The 24,369-nt window shown below is 39.2% G+C and overlaps 1 protein-coding gene across 1 annotated transcript; it reads left to right on the top strand.

Annotated features, from left to right (window-relative positions):
- Positions 1 to 14,214: 14,214 nt before the first annotated feature.
- TPD52L3 (TPD52 like 3) lies at positions 14,215 to 14,977 on the top strand. Its single transcript, XM_029919667.1, is given in 4 exon segments — positions 14,215 to 14,493; positions 14,495 to 14,756; positions 14,759 to 14,867; positions 14,914 to 14,977. Coding segments are annotated over 4 exon segments (714 nt in total).
- Positions 14,978 to 24,369: the final 9,392 nt, after the last annotated feature.

Here is a 24,369-nt window from a genome sequence, read left to right as displayed (position 1 = left end):
TGTATATATACACATGTGTATATATATGAGTATATAGTTATTTCTGATTTACATATTAAATTTATATATATACATATCTTAAATTATAAATTTAATTAATATATATGTGTCTGTGTGGCTCAGTCAGTTCAGCATCTAGCTTTGGCTCAGGCCATGACTTGTGGTTCATGAGTTTGAACCCTACGTTAGGCTCTGTGCTGACAGTTCAGAGCCTGGAGCCTGCTTCAGATTTTGTCTCCTGTGGTTGCTTCGGCAACACATATACAGAATTTGTGTCTGTCTCTCTCTACTCATCCTCCACTTGTACTTCGTGTGTCTCTCTCAAAAATAAATAAACATGTATAAAAAATTAAAGATATACATGTATATATATATGTATAAATACACATACATACATACATGCATGGAAGAACTGTGTATAAAAAATCTGCTCTGTATAGTAGCAGGTGTGATAAACAGGAAACATGGAAATACCATTCTGAATTCTCAAATACATATTTGCCAACAAATCTGACAATCTGGAAGAAATGGATAAATTCCTAGAAACATGTAAACTACCAAAACTGAAACAGGAATAAATAGAAAACCTGAACAAAATGATAACCAGCAAAGAAATTGAATCAGCAATCAAAATCTCCCAACAAACAAAAGTCCAGGGCCAGATGGCTTCCCAAGGTAATTATACCAAACATTTAAAAAAGAGTTAGTACCTATCATTCTCAAACTATTCCAAAAATAGAAATGGAAGAAAAACTTCCAAATCCATTCTATGAGGTGAGCATTGCCCTGTTTCCACTAAAAAGGAGAATTACAGTCCAATATCCTTGATAAACATGGATGTAAAAATTCTCAGCACAATACTAGAAAATTGAATCCAGCAGTACATTAAAAGAATCATTCAGATAGGAGGAGTTAAGATGGTGGAGAAGTAGGGGACCCTGGGCTTTCCTCATCCCTCAAATACAGCTGTATTGGGGTTAGATCACTTGTAACACCCAGGAAATCGATCTGCAGATCCATTGGCAGAAGGTTCTCCATAGCTGGGGAGAGACAGTATAGCAGGTATAAGGTGTGTGGAAGTGCATTGGGGGAGAGAAAAAAGGTGGTGTCATGGAGCTGAGAGAATGCTTTCTGTGGAGAGACAAAAGGGAAAGAAAGTGAGATGGATCGAGAGAGTGCAGCATCAGCTTTGCACAAGGGAAAACTTCTCTCTGGACCATGGACGGAAAGCCAGAAGTACTGAGTGTCACAGGCTTGTTTGTTTGTTTGTTTGTTTGTTTTGTTTTGCAAATAGTGTCTGGAGCTCAGACTCTGAGGTTTGTGAAGCGTGCACCTTTCTCTGGAGAGGAGTTGTGGTGTGCACTCCTGGGGAAGAGAGAACTGGCCCCATAGTGCATACCATGGTGTATAGATTTCTGGGGCACATGGGGGAGAGAACATTCCTGTTACCGGAGTACTTTTGGAAGAAAGTATATTGCTTCCCTAAGGCCAAAGACCCTGCAGGTGCCAGTTTCTTTTCATCAGCAGGAGACAGAGGCACACCCAGAGGGAATATAACCTTTGTTGCTTTTAGCAGTGCTAAATCATAGATTCTGCACATGGTGCAGGTGTAGGACTGTTTTTTGGGGACAAAGGACTTCAGATATAGTGTGGAGAGGCTCTAATCCAAAGGAGGGGGGGTGGGTCAGCACGGTGCCGGGTCCATTAAGACTTCGAATTTTGAATCCCAGCCATGCGCCAAAGGAAAAAGACAGGAGAGCTGTGGCAGAGGGCCAGCTGACTGCCCTCACTATATTGTAATGGCTGTCTGAACAGTGTGGGGCATGATATTTTCCTCTCCATGGACAAGGGATGGGGTGGCACAACTATCCTCCCAAAAGGAACATGGTAGGACTTCACAGAGCAACACAGCAGCCCTCAGGGGAGGTCTGACGACGCTTACACCAAACCCTGCCACCCTGTGCCTGATAGCTGCTTATTTAAAGGAGCAAGACTGACTGAAGCAACAGGAGGCTTCTCCTCCAGAAGACCTGCACACTCAGCACCAAGTGTACTGAAAACAGAATACTTCAAAATGACACCTGCAGTTCTAGGTAGAAATAGGACCAGGCTTACTTTTTTATCTTTCTTTTTTTTTTTTTTTATTTTGGAATCAGGGTCATAGTTTCTTGTTTGTTTGTTCATTTCCTTCTCTCTCTCTCTCTCTCTCTTTCTCGCTCTCCCTCTCTTTTCCTCTCTCTCTCTCTCTCTCTCTCTTCCCACCCTCCCCTTTGAATTAGGCTTCTTTATTCTCCTTTTCTTTTTCTTTTTTCTTTTCTTCTAGTTTTTCCTTTTCCTCCTGATTAGCCTTAAAATTTTTTTTTATTCTCTGTTTGGTTATTTTTGTTCCCTTTCCTTTTCTTTTCTGCACTTGCTTTTTCCCTTTTTTTTAGGCTTATTTTAGCAAGCAAATCAAAGCACACCTAGTTAAAGGTCCAAACACTCCCCACTGCAAGCAAAGAGGAGCTCCAGAGACAACTGATCAGTGGGAAAGAACAACCAAAACAACAGGAGAGTGCACACAGCACACACCAGAAGCACTTCCTGAAGTAACAAGCCCTGGATAGTGTATGACCCCTTTGTAAGATAGCATTACTCTAAAGTGCAAGAATATGACAAGCATTCAAAACATGCAAAAGACAGAAACTTAGCCAAAATGACAAAACGGAGGAATTCTTCACAAAAGAAAGGTCAAGAAGAAATCACAACTAGTGACCTGCTCAAAACAGATAGAAGCAATATATCTGAACAAGAATTTAGAAGAACAGTCCTAAGACGACTAGTTGGGTTTGGAAAAAAGCATAGAAAACACCAGAGAAACCCTTCATGCAGAGATCAAAGACCTACAAACTAGTCAGGCTGAAATAAAAAATGTTATAACTGAGATGCAAAATTGACTGAATAAAGTTACAACGAAGAAAGCAGAGGAAAGAACAGGTTATACAGAAGATAAAATTATGGAAAATAATGAAGCTGAAAATAAGAGGGAAAGGAAACTATTAGATCACAAGAGGAGACTTAGAGAACTTAGTAATTCCATAAAGTGAAACATTTTCTGAATCATAAGAGGCCCGGAACAAGAAGAGTGGGATAAAGGGGCAGAAGGTTTATGTGAACAAATTAAGACTGAGAACTTCCCTCTTCTGCAGAAGGAAATAGGCATGCAAGTCCAAGAACACAGAGAACTCCCCTCAAAATCAACAAGAATAGGTCAACACCCTGACATATCATAGTGAAACTTGCAAAATACAAGGATAAAGAGAGAATTCTGAAAGAAGCTAGGGACAAAAGTTTCTTAACCTACAAAGGTAGACACATAAATTTAGCATCAGATCTGTCCACTGAAATATGGCAGGCCAGAACGGAGTGGCAGGAAATATTCAACGAGCTGAATGGGAAAAATATGCAGGCAAGGATTCTTCATCCAGCAAAGCTGTCATTCACAATAAAAGGAGAGATAAAGACGTTCCCAGACAAACAAAAACTAAAGGAGTTCATGACCGCTAAACCAGCATGCAAGAAATTTTAGTGGGGACTTTTTAGGGAGGTGGAAAAGGGGGGGAGAACACCAGAGCAACAAAGACTGCAGAGGACCAGAGAATATCACCAGAAACACCAACACTACAGGCAACACAATGGTACTAAATTCATATCTTTCATTAATCACTCTAAACATTAATGGATAAAATGCTTCGATCGAAAGACACAATGTATCAGAATTGATTTTTAAAAACAAGACCAATCTATACGCTGCCTATACAAGACTTATTTTAGATCTAAGACACCTTAGAACTGAAAATAAGGGGATGGAAAGCCATCTCTCATGCTAATGGACGTCAAAAGAGAGCCAAAATAGTCATAATCATATCAAACAAACTAGACTTTAAGCCGGAGATTGTGACAAGAGATGACGAAGGGCATTATATTCACAATTAAGGGGTCTATCCATCAAGAAGATATAACAATTGTAAATATTTATGCCCCAAATTTGAAGAACCCAAATATGTAAATAAGCTAATAACAAATATAAAGAAACTCCCTGATAAAAATAGCATAATAGTAGAGCACTTTAATTCCCCAATTACAACAACGGACAGATAGTTTAAGCAGAAGTTCGACAAGTTAACAGTGGCTTTAAATGACACACTGTACTGGATGGAAGCAAGAAAGGTCCTAAATACACAATCTAACCTTACATGTAAAGGATCAAGAAAAGGAGCAGCAAACAAAAACCAAAGCCAGCAGAAGGGAAACAATAAGATTAGAGCTGATATGATGATATAGAAACAAAGAAACCAGTGGAACAGATCAATGAAAATAAGAGCTGGTTCTTTGAAAGAATAAACAAAATTGATAATCCCCTAGTCAGGCTTATAAAAAAGAAAAGAGAAATGACCCAAATAGATAAAACCATGAATGAAAGAAGAGAGATTACAACCAACCCCAAGAAATACAATTATAAAAGAATACTGTGAAAAATTATATGCCAATAAACTGAACAACCTGGAAGAAATGGAAAAAGTCTTAGAAACTCACACACTACCAAAACTGAAACAGGAAGAAATAGAAAATTTAACAGACCCATAGCCAGCAAAGAAATTGACACAGTTAACAAAAATCTCCCAAGAAACAAGAGTCTTGGGCCAGATGGCTTTGCAGGGAAATTCTACCAGACATTTAAAAAAGAGTCGATACCTATTCTCAAGCTGTTCCAAAAAAAAGAAAGAAAGAAAAGAAAAGAAAAGAAACGTAAGGAAACCTATCAAAGTTGAAGGCAGCATTACCTTGATTCCAAAATAAAGGGTGGCACTGAGAAGGAGAATTAAAGGTCAATATCCCCAATGAACCTGGATGCAAAAATTCTCAACAATTTACTAGCAAATTGAAGTCAAGTATATTTTAAAAAATTATTCATCATGATCAAGTGGGATTTATTCCTGAGCTGCAAGGGTGGTTCAGTGTTTGCAAATCAATTAACATGGTACACCACATTGATAAAAAATAAAAATGAGGACCTTTTGTTCCTCTCAATAGATGCAAAAAAAGCATTGACAAAATACAGCATCTTTTCTTGATTAAAACCCTCAGCAAAGTAGGGATAGAAGGAACATACCTCAATGTAATAAAGGCCATATACAAAAAGCCCACAGCTAATATCATCATCAACAGGGAAAAACTGAGAGCTTTTCCTCTAAGGTCAGCAACAAGACAGAGATGTCCATCTCACCAGTATTATTTAACATAGTACTGGACATCCTAGCCTCAGCAGTCAGACAACAAAAAAGGCATTCAAATCAGAAAGAAAGAAGTCAAACTTTCACTATTTGGGCATGACAGGATACTTTACATAGAAAACCCAAAAGACTCCACCAAAAATTTGCTAGAACTGATACACAAATTCAGTAAAATAACAGGATACAAAACCAAAGTACAGAAATCTGTTGCATTTCTATACACCAATCATAAAGCAGCAGAAATGGAAATCATGGAATCAATCCCATTTATAATTGCAACAAAACCCATAAGATACCTAAGAATAAACCTAACCAAACAAAGAGGTAAAAGATCTGTTTTCTGAAAACTATAAAACACTGATGAAAGAAATTGAAGAGGCCATAGAGAAATGAAAAAACTTTCCATGCTCATAGATTAGAAAAACAAATATTGTTAAAATGTGTATACTAGTCAAAGCAATCTACATGTTTAGTGCAATCCTTATCAAAATACCACCAGCATTTTTCACAGAGCTAGAACAAGCAATCCTAAAATTTTTATGAAACCACAAAAGACCCCAAATTGCCAAAGTAATTTTGAAAAAGGAAGGCAAAGTGGGAAGCATCACAATTCCAGACTCCAAGTTATATTACAAAGTTCTAGTGATCAAGATAGTATGGTATTGGCACAAAAAAAAAATAGAATCATGAGTCAATGGAACAAAATGCAACACCCACAAATGGACCCACAAATATAATCTTCAACTAAACTATTAATCTTCAACAAAGCAGGAAGGAATATCCAACGGGAAAAAAGGCAGTCTCTTCAACAACAACAACAAAAATGTTGGGAAAACAAGACAGCATCATGCTTAAGAAAGCAACTGGACTACTTCCTTACGCCATACACAAAAATAAATTTAAAATGTATGAAAGACCTAAATGTGAGACAAGAAACCATCAAAATCCTACAGGACAACACAGGCAATAATCTCTTTGACATTGGCCATAACATCTAACTATATACATCTCCTGAGGCAAGTGAAACAAAAGCAAAAATAAACTCTTGGGACCTCATCAAGATAAAAAGCAAGAAAACACTCAACAAAACTAAAAGACAACTTCTGGATTGAGAGAAGATATTTTCAAATGACATATCTTATAAAGGATTAGCATCCAAAAATCTATAAAGAACTTAGCAAACTCAACACCCAAAAAACAAAATATTCTGTTAAAAAATAAGCAGAAGACATAAGTAGACATGTCTCTGAAGAAGACATACAGATGGCCAACACAAATGAGAAAATACTCAACATTGTTCATCATCAAGGAAATACAAATCAAAACTACAATGAGATATCACCTCACAGCAGTTAGAATGCCTAACGTTAACAACTCAGGCAACAACAGATGTTGGCAAGGATGCAGAGAAAGATCTCTTTTGCATTGCTGGTGGGAATGCAAACTGTAAAACAGTATGGAGGTTCCTCAAAAAATTAAAAATAGAAGTACCCTATGACCCAGCAATTGCACTACTAGGTATTTATCCAAGGGATACAGGTGTGCTGTTTCAAAAGGGCACAATACACCCCAATGTTTATAGCAGCACTATCAGCAATAGCTGAAGTATGGAAAGAGCCAAATGTCCATCGATGGATGAAAGGGTAAAGAAGATGTGGTATATATATACAATGGAGTATTACTCATCAATCAGAAAGAATGAAATCTTGTTTTGCAACTACATGGGTGTAACTAGAGGTTATTATGGTAAGTGAAATAAGTCAGTCAGAGTAAGACAGATATCACAGGATTTCACTCATATGTGGAATTTAAGAAGCAAAACATGGACATATATATAGATAGATAGATAGATAGATATAGAAAGAGAGAGAGAAAGACAGAGACAGAGAGAGAGAGAGAAACCAGGAAACAGACTCTTAACTATAGAGATCAAGCTGAGAGTTACTGGAGGGTAAGGAGGCAGGGCAATGGTTTAAGTGGGTGATGGGCTAATGTGGGCACTAGTAGTTATGAGTACTGGGTGTTGTATGGTATCGATGAATCACTAAATTCTACACCTGAAATTAATATTACACTATGTTAACCTGCTGGAATTTAAATAAAAACTTGAAAAACTTGACAATCTTTAAAAGATACACACACAAAAAAAGTATATATAATATATATATATATATATATATACTTCTGTATGAATAATATATGTCAGAAGTTTTAAGTAAGAAGAACACGTTTAAAAGTGAGGTTTAAAAAAAGAAACCTAGGCAACATTATAGATTAGGTTTATAGACTAATATCCCAAGTTTTTGCTATTTAATGTTTATTTATTTTTGAGAGAGAGAGAGAAAGAGAGTGGCAGAGTGTGAGGTGGGAGGGGCAAAGAGAGAAGGATACATAGAATCTGAATCTGTGCTGATAGCTCAGAGCCTGAAGCGGGACTTGAACACACAGACTGCAAGATCATGATCTGAGCAGATGTCAGAAGCTTAACCAAATGAGCCACCCAGGTGTCCCAACCCAAGTTTCCTATTTAATAATTATGTGGCATCAGACAAATTATTCTTTGTGGATCTTGGTTTTCTAATCTACAAAAATGGGGAAACTGAGTCTTACAGAGATTTAGAGTATCACTAGCACCTACCTCTCAATATTCTTATGAGGATTAAATGAAATAACATATGTGAAAGGACTTAGAACACTTCCTAGCACATAACAGTTAATAAACATTGGATATCTCCATTATTTTTATTATTATAGTAGAGATTTAATAATGCTTATTTCCCTTTTGTCCCTTGTTTCAGAAAGGGCAGAGAAACCAATGCAAATCAAAGTTCACTCTGATTCAGCCATTAAAAAAGAGTGAAATGCTGCCATCTGCAAAAACATGGATAGAGCTAGAGAGTATAATGCTAAGTGAAATAAGCCAGTCTGAGAAAGACAAATACCATATGATTTTACTCATGTGTGGTATTTAAGAAACAAAAAAAAAAATGAGCAAAGGAGAAAAAAAGACACACAGACACACGCACACCATGAAACAGACTCAACTATAAAGAACAAACTGATGATTACTAGAGGGGAGAGGAGGTATGGGTAAAATAGGTGAAGGGATTAAGGAACACACTTGTGATGAGCACTGGGTGATGTATGGAAGTATTGAATCACTATAGCGTATACCTGAACTACTAGAGCACTGTATGTTAATGACATTGAAATTTTGAAAATTCTGGGTAAAGGGGCACCAGGGTGGCTCAGTTGGTTAAGTGTCCAGCTTTGGCTCAGGTCATCATCTCACAGTCTGTGGTTTCAACCCCTGTGTCAGGCTCTTGTGCTGAGAGCTCAGAGCCTGGAGCCTGTTGCAGATTCTGTGTCTCCCTCTCTCTCTGCCCCTCTTCTGCTTGTATTCTTATACAGAGTCTTTCTGTCTCTCTCTCGAAAATAAATAAAACATTAAAAAATTGTTTTAATTCTGGGTAGGAAAGACACCCTTCCCCAAAAAGAAAGTCCATTCTAAATTCCAGTAGAATTCCAATAGAGCCATTAGTGTTTATTGCTTGCTGCATTTATACTGTATTTCTTTAATTCTAAGATGCACATTTTGTGGTGTTTTAATGTTTCTAAAATTGGAGTTGCATCTTAAAATCAATGTGTGATTTAATATAGTTTTTCCTCTTAGAAACCTCTCATTAGAATGAAGATGTGTCTTACAATTGATTGTATCTCAGAATCAAAGAAATAAAATAATTATGCTGTTGCCATAGCAGGCATGACAATTTTAAGACAAGAACAGCTAAGCAACCAGGGTTTTTCATTTTACAGAAAATCCACCACAATGTTTGTAACCTTTAAAAGACCATGAGTTGGGGCATCTGCGTGGCTCAGTCCAACTTTGGCTCAAGTCAGGATCTTAAAGTTGGTGAGTTTGAGCTCTGCATTGAGCTCTATGCTGACAGCATGGAGCCTGGAGCCTGCTTCAGATTCTGTCTCCCTCTCTCTCTCTGCCCCTCCCCCCTCACACTCTGTCATTCTCTGTCTCTGTCTCTGTCTCTGTCTCTCTTTCTCTCCCTCTCTCTCAAAAATAAATAAATATTTTAAAATTTAAAAATAAAATAAAATATTGTGAGTTTTCTACTAGTACCCTGATTGTTTCCAGGCCTCCACAGTCTGTGGATATGTCAGTCAAACTGCTTTGGCCCCCACATTTTGCTAGTTTAACCCCGCAGAGCCAAACTTCAGGACTTCAGCACCCCCACCACAAATCTTCTCAGTTAGTTCTGGGAGTCCTGCATGCTCAGGGCTAGGCCTTGCATGTGCTTCTACTCTGTCCTCTCTGTAAATGTTCATTCTGTGCCCAGTCTTTTGAGGAAAGGTATATCTCCTGGTGCCCAAAATCTTTTTTTTTAATTTTTTTTAATGTTTTATTTATTTTTGATACAGAGAGAGACAGAGCATGAGAGGGGGAGGGGAAGAGAGAGAAGGAGACACAGAACCAGAAGCAGGCTCCAGGCTCTGAGCTAGCTGTCAGCACAGAGCCCGATGCGGGGCTCGAACCCACGAACATGAGATCTGACCTGAGCCAAAGTCAGAGGCTTAACCGACTGAGCCACCCAGGTGTCCCTCCTGGTGCCCAAAATCTAAACAGCATCCACCTAAATTTTCTTGCTAAATTTTCCTGCTTAGTTAAGGGTCAAGTAATCTGGATCTCCTGCAGACATTATAGCAGTACATATGTTGGAACTGCATATTATTCAAGAAGTGTGTTGGTTGAAGAGGATCATGATAGTGAGTAGCAATCCCAATCCTGTCTTTTTACAATGTCCTGCTCCCTTTTAAGGCATCTTCTGAACTTCTAGATCCTAACCAGAGAAATACGCCAAGCCTTCAGGCCTTTGGCAGAACTCAAACAACCTATATCTACCAGCCCATAACTGACCAACTCTTTTCTGGCTCACATATGAACTTTGCCCACTTTCTCCTCCTAGATGATTCTCCACTGTTGCCCCAGAACTGACTTATCTTCCAACATGCTATCCTTCAACATGCAAAAAGAAAACAAAAGTCAAACTTCTGGGAAGGGAGAATCTGTCCCTTCTCCACCCTTTCCTCATCCAAATGGAAAGAAGAGAATGGAAACACCTTACATTGTGAAATTCCCTCTAAAGTTTGTCCATACTGCCTTTTATTTAACTTAGTTAAAAGGCTTCTCTGCCCTTCATCCTTAGCCAAGAAGTCAGTTTCTAATTGAGAGAATTTCTGGAACCACTAGCACTTCTGCAAGCATCAAAGGAAAAGTCTATTCTTTAGAACAAAATACAGTGTTTAAGGAGCACTTGTGACATTTGTATGCCTTTGTATATGTATACCCTTTATGTTTCCAATAAGAAGAATCTTCATTTTTAATCTAGGAGAGCTTCTACATCTTTTGATCATTTTCCTTTCCCTTCACTGCTCGATCTCCCCCAACATTTCTCTTCTTCTAACTCTGAAGATCTGTATGACAAAATTCCTCCTAACAAGTCCCTTCACTGCATACAAATCAACTCATGCAAATGGACACTTGTGAGAAGAAGAATAAAAGATTCTAAATTTTAATTTCATTCTTCTGGGGGTTCCTTGCCACAATGACATACACCACCAAAGAGAGTGAGTAACGGCAGTAAGCTCCAATTTAATATCCTGACAATATGTTTGGGCTTTAGAAAGGAAAATCCTATTCTACAATATGGCTTAGTTTTTTTTTAAGCTTATTTATTTATTGAGGGTGGGGGGACATGCAGAAAGGGAAGGAGAGAGAAAATCCAAAGCAGGCTTTGTGCTGTCAGCACAGAGCTCATTACGGGGTTCCATTTCACGAACATGAGATCATGACTGGAGCTGACCTGAGCCAAAATCAAGAGTTGGACGCTTAACCAACCGAGCCTTCCAGGTATCCCATGGCTAAGTATTTCTAAAACTACTAATTTAAATCTACATTAGTCCATGTAGAAGGACTGCAGAAAGGAAATATCATCCAAAATGAAGAGCAACTCAACCACTGAAATGAGTATTGCTAGCAATTAATATTTACAGCTGTAAACTGCAGCAAATATTCCAGTTCATGCTGAAGAATACCTCTGGGGAAGATGACAAACTGCATGTATTACTGATGGGTCTGGACAATGATCTGAGATAGTAGTGAAACTAACTTGCAAACTGAAATCAAATATTCTTGCTTTCCACAAGAAAGACCCAACCACCAATTTTCTCCTCTTACTCTTGAAACCTTCTCACTGGCTTAGGGTTTCAACTACATGTCTTATTTTCAGGCTCAATTAAATATTTAAGCATTTTTCAGCTAAAATGAACAAAATTAGAATATTAGAATATTATAAATAAAGCTCTAGAGAACTCAGTATGGTTAAATCTAGTATGGCAATTGATTGGACTACAAAATGAACTATCAGTTCTTTAGAAGCAATCTAAACCACCAATGTGGATTATTTTACAAGTCAGGAAGCTCCATATTGATCTTTTATACCAAAAGAAGTAGAATGGTTAGACCTGCTGGCACTGGTACATGTTCCTAATCATTTCTAGACTCAAGTCATTTTACTTGTACCATTTACCTTTATGTTTACACAGGATTGGTATAAATACATCACATTTATTAGAGAAATAATTCAATGTTTATTCTTTACTAAAAATGGACCAATTATGTTTTCCTTGGAAACAAAAGGTAGCAAATTTAGGATTAAAAATCATTCTCAAACTCTTCATAGGTTACTGAATCAAATATTTTGGTTGTTTTTAATGCATAAATAGCATCAAAAGGCTTTCAGTTTCAGATTAACAACTTTGTTAACCTTTCTCTGTGATATAAATTATTGTATTGCTTAATCTAGAAATGTGAGGTCCTGAAACCATGGGGCAATAGGACATATAAAAACATGGCCTCTGGAAGAGGATCTTCTAGCTAGTAGTGTGTTCTGACCTCTTGAGTAGACCTACCTGTACAAAAAAGTTACACAATGGAACAATCTGTTTTATTAGGCTTATGCATAACCACATATGAAACAACACATATTTTGAAAACACAGATCTATTAAATGAAATTTCATTTAATTTATAGTGATTCTAACCAATTGTTTGAATAAGCTATCCTGTTAAGTGTAAAATACTACTTAAGTGTAAAATCACACTACTTATAAGAATCAAAGGTTAACAAGGTATTTCATTCTTTGAATTGAACGACATGCAAGCATAGAAACAAAATAAGCAGTGAGGCTGGTGGCTGAAAGTGTTCAGAGAAGGATAAATCAAGTACATATTCAAATACAGTCATTTGGAATCTCAACTTTGAATGGATGATGTGTATTGGATGCTACTTACCTTAATTAAGGGTGTTATTTAACGTTCATCCTCAGTTTTGAAAGAGTTCTGGTTCAGAACCAGAGCATTTCTGAAACGAGTAGTGTTTCTGCAGGCAATGTAGGAAAAGTCCACCTTGTGGAACAAAATTATTTTTAAGCAGTCTTTGCTGCCTTCTTCAGGCTTCATATGCATTGCCAAACTCTCAACAGGTTTCATGTTTCCAACAAGTACAATCCTCATTTTTTAATCTAAGGAGACATACATTTCAGGGTAAGACAATACTAAACACTACTTAGTTATATGAAAGGGGTATTTAATATAAACCTAAAGGAAGGTTTGATGTTAGTTTGGATACCTAACTAGATGCTACATAGCTACAAAGGGTATGCATATGGCAAATTACTGAAATTTGCTAGGAATCACAGCATGTTCAACAAGATCATGCTTGTGATAACTGCCAGAATCTCCAACAAAATCACAAAAGCCAAACTTCCTCAAGGCTATTCCCTGGGAATGGTAGCCTGGCAATGGGCTAAGAAATACGTGACCACCTGCCCTCACTGGATTGAAGTCCTGACTTTTCCACTGCATAAATTAAAACCTCTGAGTAGAAATAAGGGATATATGGTGGTTTTACATCCTGAATGAACCTATCCAACTACCACTTTACTCTGCAGACCATGTCCTACAACTGATAACCTTGTATGTAGACAGACAGGCTTTCAGAAATGTGAGTGGTTGCTTGGGGGAAAAATGCAACTACAATATTGAAAACCCATACACTGTCCATTTCCGTGTCTTATTCATTCTCTCTTGAATTCTCATAGTACAATAGTATTTGTCTTTGCTAAGCTTAAATTTGCCACAACTATTACAGATTTACCTGTGCTCCTCTCTCTTCCTAAAGAAGCAGACAATTTTGACTGGAGAGACTCACTTTCTGAGTTTCACCATCTCAAGCCTCTGGCACGGTTGACACTTTATGCCATGGAACACATTAGTCACCACCTAGACTCAAGAGTTATGAGGAGCCTTCAAACCCACTTTATGAGTAGTCCTAGGAGTTTCTGGAGGCCTTTTGATAACCTGGGAAGGGAAAATGGAGACAGTACAAGGCCAAGAGTTCTAGACTCCCTGCCCCACTTTGGGGCAGTTTTTTTTTTTTTATTTTACTATTGGGCTTTTTCATAAATTTCTGTTAGTACACAGGGCTCAACTGATTTTCAAGAGTTTGACAACCTCTGGTGTCTATAAACCAAGTTAGACTTTGTTTGAATGCCAGGACCTACCCCCTACTGTGGCACAAAGAAAAGCACCTCTCTTCTCTGACAGTAATGAGCCCGCTAAACACCTCACATGGTCATTGTAACATTGAACCACCACACGCAGTGTTAGAGTCCTTGCAGCTGAACCCAGTTTCCTTCTGCTTTGGCCTTAAGCCCAGAAGTGCTACCTCAGAGCCCCGAAGCCAGTGGGGCAGGTCCCTACCCTCTACCGGAAGTGGATCTTCCAGGCTGAGGCATCCGTTCTGCACGTCAGAATAACATCTGAATATTCAACCACCCGCCAAGGTGGTTGGTCCACCTGCTAAGACATGGATCCATGGCTCCCAGGGTCCCACTCCTCAAGCCAAGAGTCGGACCCTGCAGGTTTAGATTTCAACCCTGCTGCCCAAGATTATTTCTCTGCAGGCCACAAGTATGACTCTCTCTACCAAGAATTGGACCTGGACTCTATTCATGAAGATCTTCATTTCCAGTCCATACCAGGAACCATGACAGACACCATGACAGAGTCCCACCCAGCTGCTGAACTAGAGGATCTCACAGAGACTGAACGAAAGGAGCTCTAATCCAAGCTCACTAAATTGGAGGGGGGAAATTGTAATCCTATGCCATTACCTGGCAGCAAAAGAAAAACGTTGCATGGAGCTCAAGAAAAAGCTGGGCCTCAGAGCCTTGGAGGGGCTGAGGCAGAATCTGTCCAAAAGCTGTCATGATGTTCAAATCATCAATGTCTACATGAAACAAAAGACATCAGCTGCCCTGTCCACCATGGGCTCTGCCATCTGCAGGAAGCTTGGAGACATGAAGAAATCAGCCACATTCAGATCCTTTAAAGGTCTGATGCGGACAATCAATCCAGAGTTGGCAAACAGATTGGCAGTGACTGCCTTCCTTCTTTGGCTGAGAATGGGGATGATTTGTTCTCTTCAGGGATGAAAGATGATCCACTGCCTTTCCAGGAGCGGGAACGATCCAGTTTAGTGGAGTGGAGTTGATCTGGTTCTGAGGAGTGGAGATAATCTAGTTGCAAGCAGTGGGCATGACCTGCTTCCCTTTCTGGAGCTGGAATGAACTCTTTGGTAATCTTGCCTGGCCATGTAACCAGTGAAAAAACTCCCTTTCCTCATAACAATTGTGACTCTGCCTATCAAAAATAACCAACTTAAACCACAGTGGTAAAAAGTTAATTCAGGAAATGGACAGAGTCCAGTTTTGAGAGAAGTAGTTCCCATTTGTTTGTAGATATTTTCTGCTGTTGGAATGGAGAACCCAACATTCTTTACCCAGTTATTTTACACTAAAGTTGGTAGATGAAATGTATCACTATACTAGCCTTTCTGGAGTTGCATTTAAATGGACAGGACAACAGCTTTAGAGGGATCTTAGGCCAAAACCCAAACTCTTTTTTGGAAAACTAGTCTATCAGAATGCCAAAGTAGCTTTCTTTTTAGAACTTGGAAAAGGTATGAAAAAATCTGTAATTTTATCCCCTCCCCATTTCCTTCCTTCCCTAAATCTCAGAAGAAAATTTGAAATCTCTACCTAACCTACAATTTTTATTTTAAAAAGATGATCAAGAACATTACTTTCTCTCTGAGATCCTCAGAAAGGAAGGGAAAGTGTTAGAAGAATAATTGTTACATAATACTAAACTTGATTTTGTTTGTTTGTTTTTAAGCTCCTAATTAAGCAAATTAGCTTTAGCTTCAATTTAAGAGATTGCTCCTTTGGATTCAAGCTGAAATTGTGACTTGACTTTGCCTTGTGTTTGTAATCTTTTTATATATCAAGGTTTAACCGTTGTAACAGCATGTACTTGATGCTACCTAAAAGGGAAAAAATTGCTTCTTTGTTCTCCAGGAATCCCTAGTTTGTTGCCATCTCCATCTGAGGGACTAGAGGGAAAACAGCATAGCCAAATTCAAGAAAGATAAACCCCTATGTTAAGCAGCACTGCAACATCTAAAACAGAATGCCCATCTCCTGTAATGCTGGACCTTCCTTTTGCCTCTGAATGGACCTAACTAACTAATTTTATATATGACTAGTCTATTTGACTCCAAGTCTATCCTCTTTTAAAACTAATCCCCAACTGAGAAGAAAACAGAACAGGAACAGGAACAGAAGGAGCAGAACCTGTTCCAGTTGTACCTGGGCTATGAAAGTATAGTTCTTGCCCATGAACTCCAATGTAAGAAAAAAAGATGAGTGCAACTCTATCAAAACTACTGGGATCTCAGTAGGTCCCATGTGCCATCTGACACCATGCCCCATTCCTGCCAACCAGATCCTTGGTGGAAAGCTCAATGGTGCCACAACTTCCAGTGCCCAGAGCTTTATTCACGTAAGCCAAGGGACAAGTGAAGAATGCCTTAAAGACAATGGCCAGCTAGTATGAATACATTATCCTATCACTTGCTAATCTCTCAGAAATTACTCATCAGATCTCTAAAACATTCAGACATGCTAGAAATGGGTTCTTCTGGAAGTTGAAGATTTTGATTACTTCTATTTCAGTCCTGGCTATTCAGCCTCAGACCCATGGCATCAAAATTAATGCATCTAATATAGTGCTGCCTTTTCAAGGAGACTCTCCTCTTCAATCTCTCCTACTCCCAATAACTTGAAGCCTATTGTATCAGAAATGGTTATCTAACTTAGTGGAACAATTCACAGACTTGGCTGAAATAAACTTTCTTTTTTTGAAACACTGGAACTAAGAGATAAAAAGACTCAATTAGATGGGAACTGTCTGTACAGTCATATAAACATAAGCTTTGTTTCTGGTTTTGTTTTTGGAATATATCCAAGCACAGAAGGTAATCTACTGAAAGACCAGGCCAGATGTGCAGAGAATTGCCATATGACTACCGAGACTCCCTAGCTAGGCCTGATGGCAGAATACAATCTCAAAGCAGTGAATGTGAGCTGGGCTCTAATGTCAAAACAACCAACACAGAAATCCTCTCTGATACTCTTCAAGTGTTGTATACGTGTCAGAAAATAGAAGAGTCACATGGGTTTTTAAGGTGACAGGAATCACCTATTATTCCCACTAGGAAAGTTGTGAGTCAGATGGGCAGTCTTGGGGAAAACTAGAGAAATGCTGGCATCCTGGCTAGGGGAGAAGAGGAACCTCTGCTCCGAGCATGTTATTTCCTTAATTATACAAGAGTTTATTTGTTTACTTAACAAATATTGAGCACGTGTTGTGTGCCAGGCACAGTTCAGGTGCTAAGGATTCAGCAGTGAGCAAAACAGACAAAAAAATTCTTGCCTTCATGGAACTTACATTCAAATACCCAGGCATGTACCACATAGCATAGCTATTTACCAGGGGCTATGAACACTATATAAAAACTCCTGATGAAACTGATTCCTTCCTAATTAGTCTGGTTTCAAATCATTCTTAGCTTCTCTTTCTTTTATTTTGTCACATTTTAACTTGGTACTGTGGCTTCAAATATCCTAATATTGACTTAGAAAACCTGTATTATAATCCAAGGCACACATACTTCTGACCAACTGGCCACAAATTCTTCAGGGATTGATTCTTACTTCCCTTTTAGATTCCATAATTCATTGTAATGACTCACAGAACTCAAAAAAGGACCACACTTAAAATTACAGTTTTATTATAAAGAACACAAATTAGGACTGGCCAAAAGAAGAGACACATAGAATGAGATCTAGGAGGAAACCTGAAGCTTCTATGCACTCAAGACACATTGCCTTCCCAGCACATTGTCATATGATTACTGACCTAGGAAGTTCACCTAAGATTCAGGTATCCAGAGTTTTTACTGAGGTTTCACTATGTAGATGTGGTTGATTGAATCACTGTCCACATGATTGAATTCAAGCTCTGATCCAGCGTCCATCTTCAAAGATGCAGGGGTCAGAATGATATTGTGTGACCCAAATCCCCAAACCTCTAATCACATGGATGGGTCTTTCCAGCATGGCCAGCCCATACCTTATAACTATCCAGGGACCTACCATAAATAACAAAGACACCCTTATCACTCAGGTAATTCCAAGGATTTAGAGGTGCCCTCCAAGGAGCCAGGGACAAAGACCAGCCAAAATGTTTATTACACAACAAAACCAGGCAATAGAAAGCTGCCCTACAAATTGGTCCCTCAAGCTCCACAAACACAAGCAAACACTGTGCCTCTATGTCAGCCTGTAAACACTTCTTACAGGCAACTTGGCTGGTCAACATTCTCCACTGCCACAAACTCATGTAATAATTTACTGCATTGCTTCACCACCCAACATATACCATTCCATAGCTCTTATAGCTTCCAGACCATTTACCCATATTTCCAAAGTACTAATCATTGATAACATGCTAGTGATTGGCACCTAGAAAAGCCACAGGCTACCAATGGAAAGGTATGAAATATCTTTAAATACACCATGACCATAGGGTTGAGGCAGCACTGGAAATGGAACATCTGTTCCACTCAACCCTGCACAAAACTGGAAGATATTTTTCTTAGCATATTCAAAAATGTTATCTAAACTATGAAGTCTCATATCAAATTATTCCTATTTATCCATATTTATCTTGCCTTCCACTGATCCTTGATGAGCCTAGTGCTTCTAGACCTTTACCATCTTCACATATTATCTCCCAGTCCCCAAAAACCTGTACTGAGAGGCCAAGTATATAGAAGTGTTAACCTCCTCTTGGTTGATACTTTGGCTCCCTCTGTACTTAAAACCACGGAAAAGTTATAGAGCTGGAAAAATGATCATGGTAATCAGCCTCCCACTACAAACATATCTTAGGTGAGGTCAAATTCTTTCATGGAGCTCTCTTGATGGGATTGGGTGGGTTGTTAAGGGGATTGGGGTGAACATTTACATCAACTATCCTGGACATCCTTTCCTTTATTCTTGGCCTGCTGCCCCTCTGAACTCTCCCTCTTCCTCTAAATTCTGCCCCACCTCTGTCTGACCTTTGACACCCCAAACTTGAGCCTATCTCTGGCCCAGTGGATTTGGTATTCAAACCAAGTGTTTCCACCAAATGGCTTGTCTTTTCTCAATACACTCCTTTTTATTTACTTTTTTCATTGATCTATTGATCTCTATTTTGCTGGCTATGAAAGCCTGATAAACTCTTTTGGATATAATGGGAGAGATGATGGGCAACCCATATATTTGGAGTCACCAAAGACTGTAAGCAATGTGTGTAGTTGACAAGAAGGCAAACATTTATAATAATATGAGCTAACATCTATATGCCCCTTACTATGGCCCAGAAACTACTCTAACACATTTCATGCTTTAACTCATTTAATCTTCACTGTAGCTCCTTGATTTAGATTTTTTATTATTCCAATTTTACAGATAAGGAACCATGACTCAAAAAGATAAAGTAATTTTCCCTAAAATATATAGCTAGTAAGTGGCAGAGTCATCTGTGTTATAGGTCAACTTATGGAATGTAACTCGAAAACAAATATTGTGACCTAAAATTTAACTTATTTTTCAAGATTCTGTTAAGCACCCCCCACCCCACTTTACTAAGACCTGGCCGAGGCAAAGTCCAAGGTGTGGTTAAAGTCACCTAGTCACTGCAGCACAGTGTCTTAGGTGTCTAACTATGATTGGTCATTTTAAAAGGACAGAGATCTTTAAAATGATAGGTTCCCACCAAAACCAGCATCTGTGTATTACAATGTAATTGGCTACCATGGAACGCTGTAGATTGTAATTGGTTAACTAAACAATGACATATTCTGTCCATATCCTCCCATTGCCGCCTTTGTTCGGGGCCAGTCTGCACTTTTCTCCTTAAGATCAGGGGATCAGGGGTGGAGGAAGAGCCAAGATGGCTGAGAGGAAGGGAGCTCTGTAAACTCTGTCCGCCCCATCTATCGAACTGAGAAGGACATTACTCTCATCTGCAAGAGCAGAAGGAGAAAATACAGACTCCAGAAAAAAGACAACCTCAAAGATGCCTGAGTGAGTGAGTGCGAACTGGGGAGATTGGAAAACGGGCCAGCCCGAGATGGGCAGGGGAGGTGGGAGCCCCAGCCCAACACAGGGCAAGTGCGTGGAGCCCCTGAGAGACAAAGGGAAGAGAAAGAGAAACTGAATATGCTCATAGTACTGTCTCTAGAGAAGAGATAAAGAACATTTAACCCTGCTTGAAGAGAAAAACTCTCACTCCATATAAAACTGCCTGGTAGCCCAAATACTAAACCCAGTTGGCACAAGGGAAAGAACAGCTTCCAGCCCTGCGCCATCCTGGCAGGGAGTCAGCAACCACGACTGTGGCCAGGGGCACGCACTTCGGTCGCAGTACAGGAGCATGCACCTCATTTCCATGGCACATCTCGCCTCCAGTATTGGCTTTGCAAATCCAGAATACCATGTGCCAACAGGGAAAAAATAGCCCCCACCCCTACACGATCCTGGCAAGGAGTTGGCTGCAGTGGAGGCGGGGAGGGGCGGCCGCATTGGCTCAGGAGTGCTCCAGCTCATTTCCAACAGCACCCAATGCCTGATGCCTCCCATGGCAGCAGCGGGAATCCCACCCAGTGCCAAGAGAAACTGATCTCTCTCCCAACGCGATCTCGATCCCAACTGGGGGCTCAGAGTTGGCAGTGGCGCTTGTAAGGGAGTGCACTTTGCCTCCTGCTGTGCACCTTGACTCAAGCAGCACACCTTGCCTGAGGCAGGGGCAGCGCAAATCCCGGCCTGCACCAAGAGAAACTGATCCCTCCCTCTATGCAATCCATATACTGGCTGGGGGTTGGGAGTGGAGGTGGCAGTGTCTGTGAGGGTTTGCACCTCCTCTCCTGCAGCAGCACCAAAAATCCCACCAGCACTTAGAGAAACTGCTTCCTCCCCCTACTAGATCCTGGCTAAGAAGCCAGCCACTGAAGCAAGTACATCTCATCTGTGGTAGCATAAAAGTTCATGGACTAGGATTTTGAAACGAGGCAAGCCTGGAAAATAAAACTTGGTTCAGCTGCAGAACAAGGAGATCAGACTCCTTAGAGTGGCCTACAGCGCTTAGTTTCAGCAGAGTTTAGAGCACCGCCATTCTACTCTCTGCAGCCACCAAAGTGGGGCCTCTGAGAGCAGCCACCTGACGCCTACTACACCATACCATGCATATTCACGAGGGTGAGCTGCTGCTGCTTTTTTTCCTTTTTTTTCTTTTTTTTACACTTATTTTTTATTATTACTACCTTTTTATGTAAATTTTTTTTAATTTTTACTCACTTTCCTTTTTCCTTTCTCCCTTTTTTCTTTTTTTTTTTCTTTCTTGCAATCTGGATACATTCTCTGGTATCTCAACCTTATCTCTCCCCTCAACTGGTCATACACTTTTAGACTGTCCATTGTTCGTTGTTGTCTCTGTCCCCCTTTATTTTTTCTTCTCTTCTTTTTTCTCTTTCCTCTCCATTTTCTTTCCTTCCTTTCCCCCTTTTAATTTGTTTGTTTGTTTGATTTGTCTGTGCGTTTGTGTGCTTCTGTTCCCTCTGTGTCTGTCTGTCTGTTTTCCTTCTTAGGGCTACACCAAGAAACAAGCCAAAGTGTGCATGAGTCCCAAATATTGCTGAGTAGGAAAATAAAATATTCAAAGGCACAACAAGAGAAACTGAGAGACACCATTAATAGAATATTTCCTGAAACAAAAGGCCCTGGACAGTCAATAAGCCTCCTGTAACAGAGCAATATTAACAGGTGCACACTGCATACCAAACTTTTTAAAGCTAACAAGAGACAGAAAACTAGCAAAAATGACAAAACGAAGGAACTCTCCCCTTGAAAAACCTCCAGGAAGAAGTCACAGCCACAGAACTTCTCAAGGCAGATCTAGACAACATACTGGATCAAGAATTTAAAAAACTTGTCATAAAATTAATCGCTGAGGTTGAAGAAAGCATCAAAGAAGCAACTGAGACATGACTAGGCACTTTGAAAATAGGTGTGACGAGTTACAAAAGGCTATAAATGAGGTGAATAATCTAATGGAGGCAGCCACCTCAAGGATTGAAGTCACAGAGAGAAGAATAGGCGAATTAGAAGATATAGCAAAAGAGGAAGCTGAATAAAAGGGAGAGAAATTGATCTAGGAGCAAGAAAGAATTCAAGACCTGAGTGATACAACCAAACGAAACAACATCCATATCATAGGAATTCCAGAAGAGGAAGACAGACAGAGAGGTCCTGAAGGGATACTAGACCAAGTTATAACTGAGAATTTCCCAAATCTTGGGAATGAAATAGACATTCAAATTCAAGAGGCACAAAGAACCCCCTCAAGATGTAATTTGAATCGACCTTCAGCACGACATATCATAGTGAAACTGGAAAAATATAAAGATAAAGAGAGAATTCTGAGAGCAGCTAGGGATAAAAGGGCCCTCACATACAAAGGGAAACCTATCAGAGTGGTTAGAGACCTACCTAATGAAACTTGGCAGGCCAGGAAGGAATGGCAGGAAATCTTCAATGTGATGAGCAGAAAAAACATGCAGCCAAGAATCCTTTATCCAGCAAGCCTGTCATTCAAAATGGGAGAGATAAAGATGTCCCTAATAAACAAAAATTGAGAGAATTCATGACCATCAATCCAGCCCTACAAGAAATCCTAAGAGGGACTTTATGAGGAAAATGTTGCAAAGAATACAAGGTGCCAGAGACAGCACTATAAACATGAATTCTATGGAGAACACAGTGACTCTAAACCCACATTTTTCAATAGTAACACTGAATGTAAAGGACTGAATACTCCAACCAAACGACACAGGGTAGCAGAATGGATAAAATACCAAAATCCACCTATTGATGTCTACAAGAGACTCATTTTCGACCTGAAGATACCTTCAGGTTGAAAGTAAAGGGATGGGGAAATATCTATCATGTGACTGGAACCCAAAAGAAAGCCAGAGTAGCCATACTTATATAGGACAAACTGGACTTTAAAGTAAAGGCAGTAATAAGAGATGAAGAAGGACATTACATAATAATTACAGGGTCTCTCCATCAGGAAGAGCTAACAATCATAAACATCTATGTGCCAAATTCGGGAGCGCCCAAATACATAAAACAATTAATCACAGAGAGAAACAATCTTATCAATAAGCATGTGCTAATTGCAGGGGAATTTAATACTCCACGGACAGCAAGGAATAGATCAACCAGACAGAAAATCGCTAAAGAAACAATGGACCTAAATGACACATTGGAACAAATGGAATTGATAGATATATTTAAAACTCTGCATCCTGAAGTTAGGAAATTCACCTTCTTTTCGAGTGCTCATGGCACATTCTCCAAGATAGATCACATACTGGGGCAAAAGCAGCCCTCCATAAGTATAAACGAATAGAGATCATACCATGCACACTTTCAGATCACAATGCTATGAAACTTGAAATCAACCACAGGAAAAAGTCTGGAAAACCTCCAAAAATGTGGAGGTTAAAAACCACCCTACTAAAGAATGATTGGGCTAATCAGGCAATTAGAGAAGAAATTTAAAAAATATATGGACACAAAGGAAAACAAAAATAAAACAATCCAAAATCTCTGGGACACACCCAAGGCAGTAATAAGAGGAAAGCATATTGCAATCCAGGCCAATTTCAACAAACTAGAAAAAGCGCAAATTCAAAGTCTAATGGAGCACCTAATGGGACTAGAAGGGGAGCAGCAAGAGCACCCAAAACCCAGCAGAAGAAAAGAAATAATAAAGATCAGGGCAGAAATAAACAATATAGAATCCAAAAAAAACAGTCGAGCAGATCAATGAAGCCACGAGTTGGTTCTTTGAAAAAATAAACAAAATCAATAATCCTCTAGCCAAGCCTCCTCAGAAAAAAAGAGAGAGTCCCCCGATAAACAAAATCATGAATGAAAAAGGATCTATTACAACCAATCCCTTAGAAATACAAGAAATCATCAGAGATTACTATGAAAAACTATATGCCAACAAACTGGACAACCTAGAAGAAATTCCTAAATGCACATCCACTGCCAAAATTCAAATGGGAAGATATAGAAAGCATGAATAGACCGATAATCTGTGAAGAAATCAAATCCGTTATCAAAAATCTCCCAGCAAATAAGAGCCCAGGGCCAGATGGCTTCCAAGGGGAATTCTACCAGATATTTAAAGCAGAGAAAATATCCATCCTTCTCAAACTATTCAAAAAAATAGAAATAGAAGGAAAACTTCCAAACTCATTCTACGAAGCCAGCATCACCTTGATACCCAAACCAGACAAGACCCAGCCAAACAAGAAAACTACAGACCAATATCCTTAATGAATACAGATGCAAAAATACTCAACAAGATACTAGCAAATTGAATTCAAAAGCATATTAAAAAATTATCCATCCATCATGATCAAGTGGGGATTCATTCCTGGGTTACAGGGCTGGTTCATTATTCACAAATCCATCAGTGTGATCCATCACATTAACAA

The sequence above is a fragment of the Suricata suricatta genome, chromosome 13, assembly GCF_006229205.1.
Source record: "Suricata suricatta isolate VVHF042 chromosome 13, meerkat_22Aug2017_6uvM2_HiC, whole genome shotgun sequence".
In the NCBI taxonomy this organism is placed as follows: domain Eukaryota; kingdom Metazoa; phylum Chordata; class Mammalia; order Carnivora; family Herpestidae; genus Suricata; species Suricata suricatta.
Note: the sequence above shows the minus strand (reverse complement) of the source record. Positions and strands in the feature narration are given on the sequence as shown.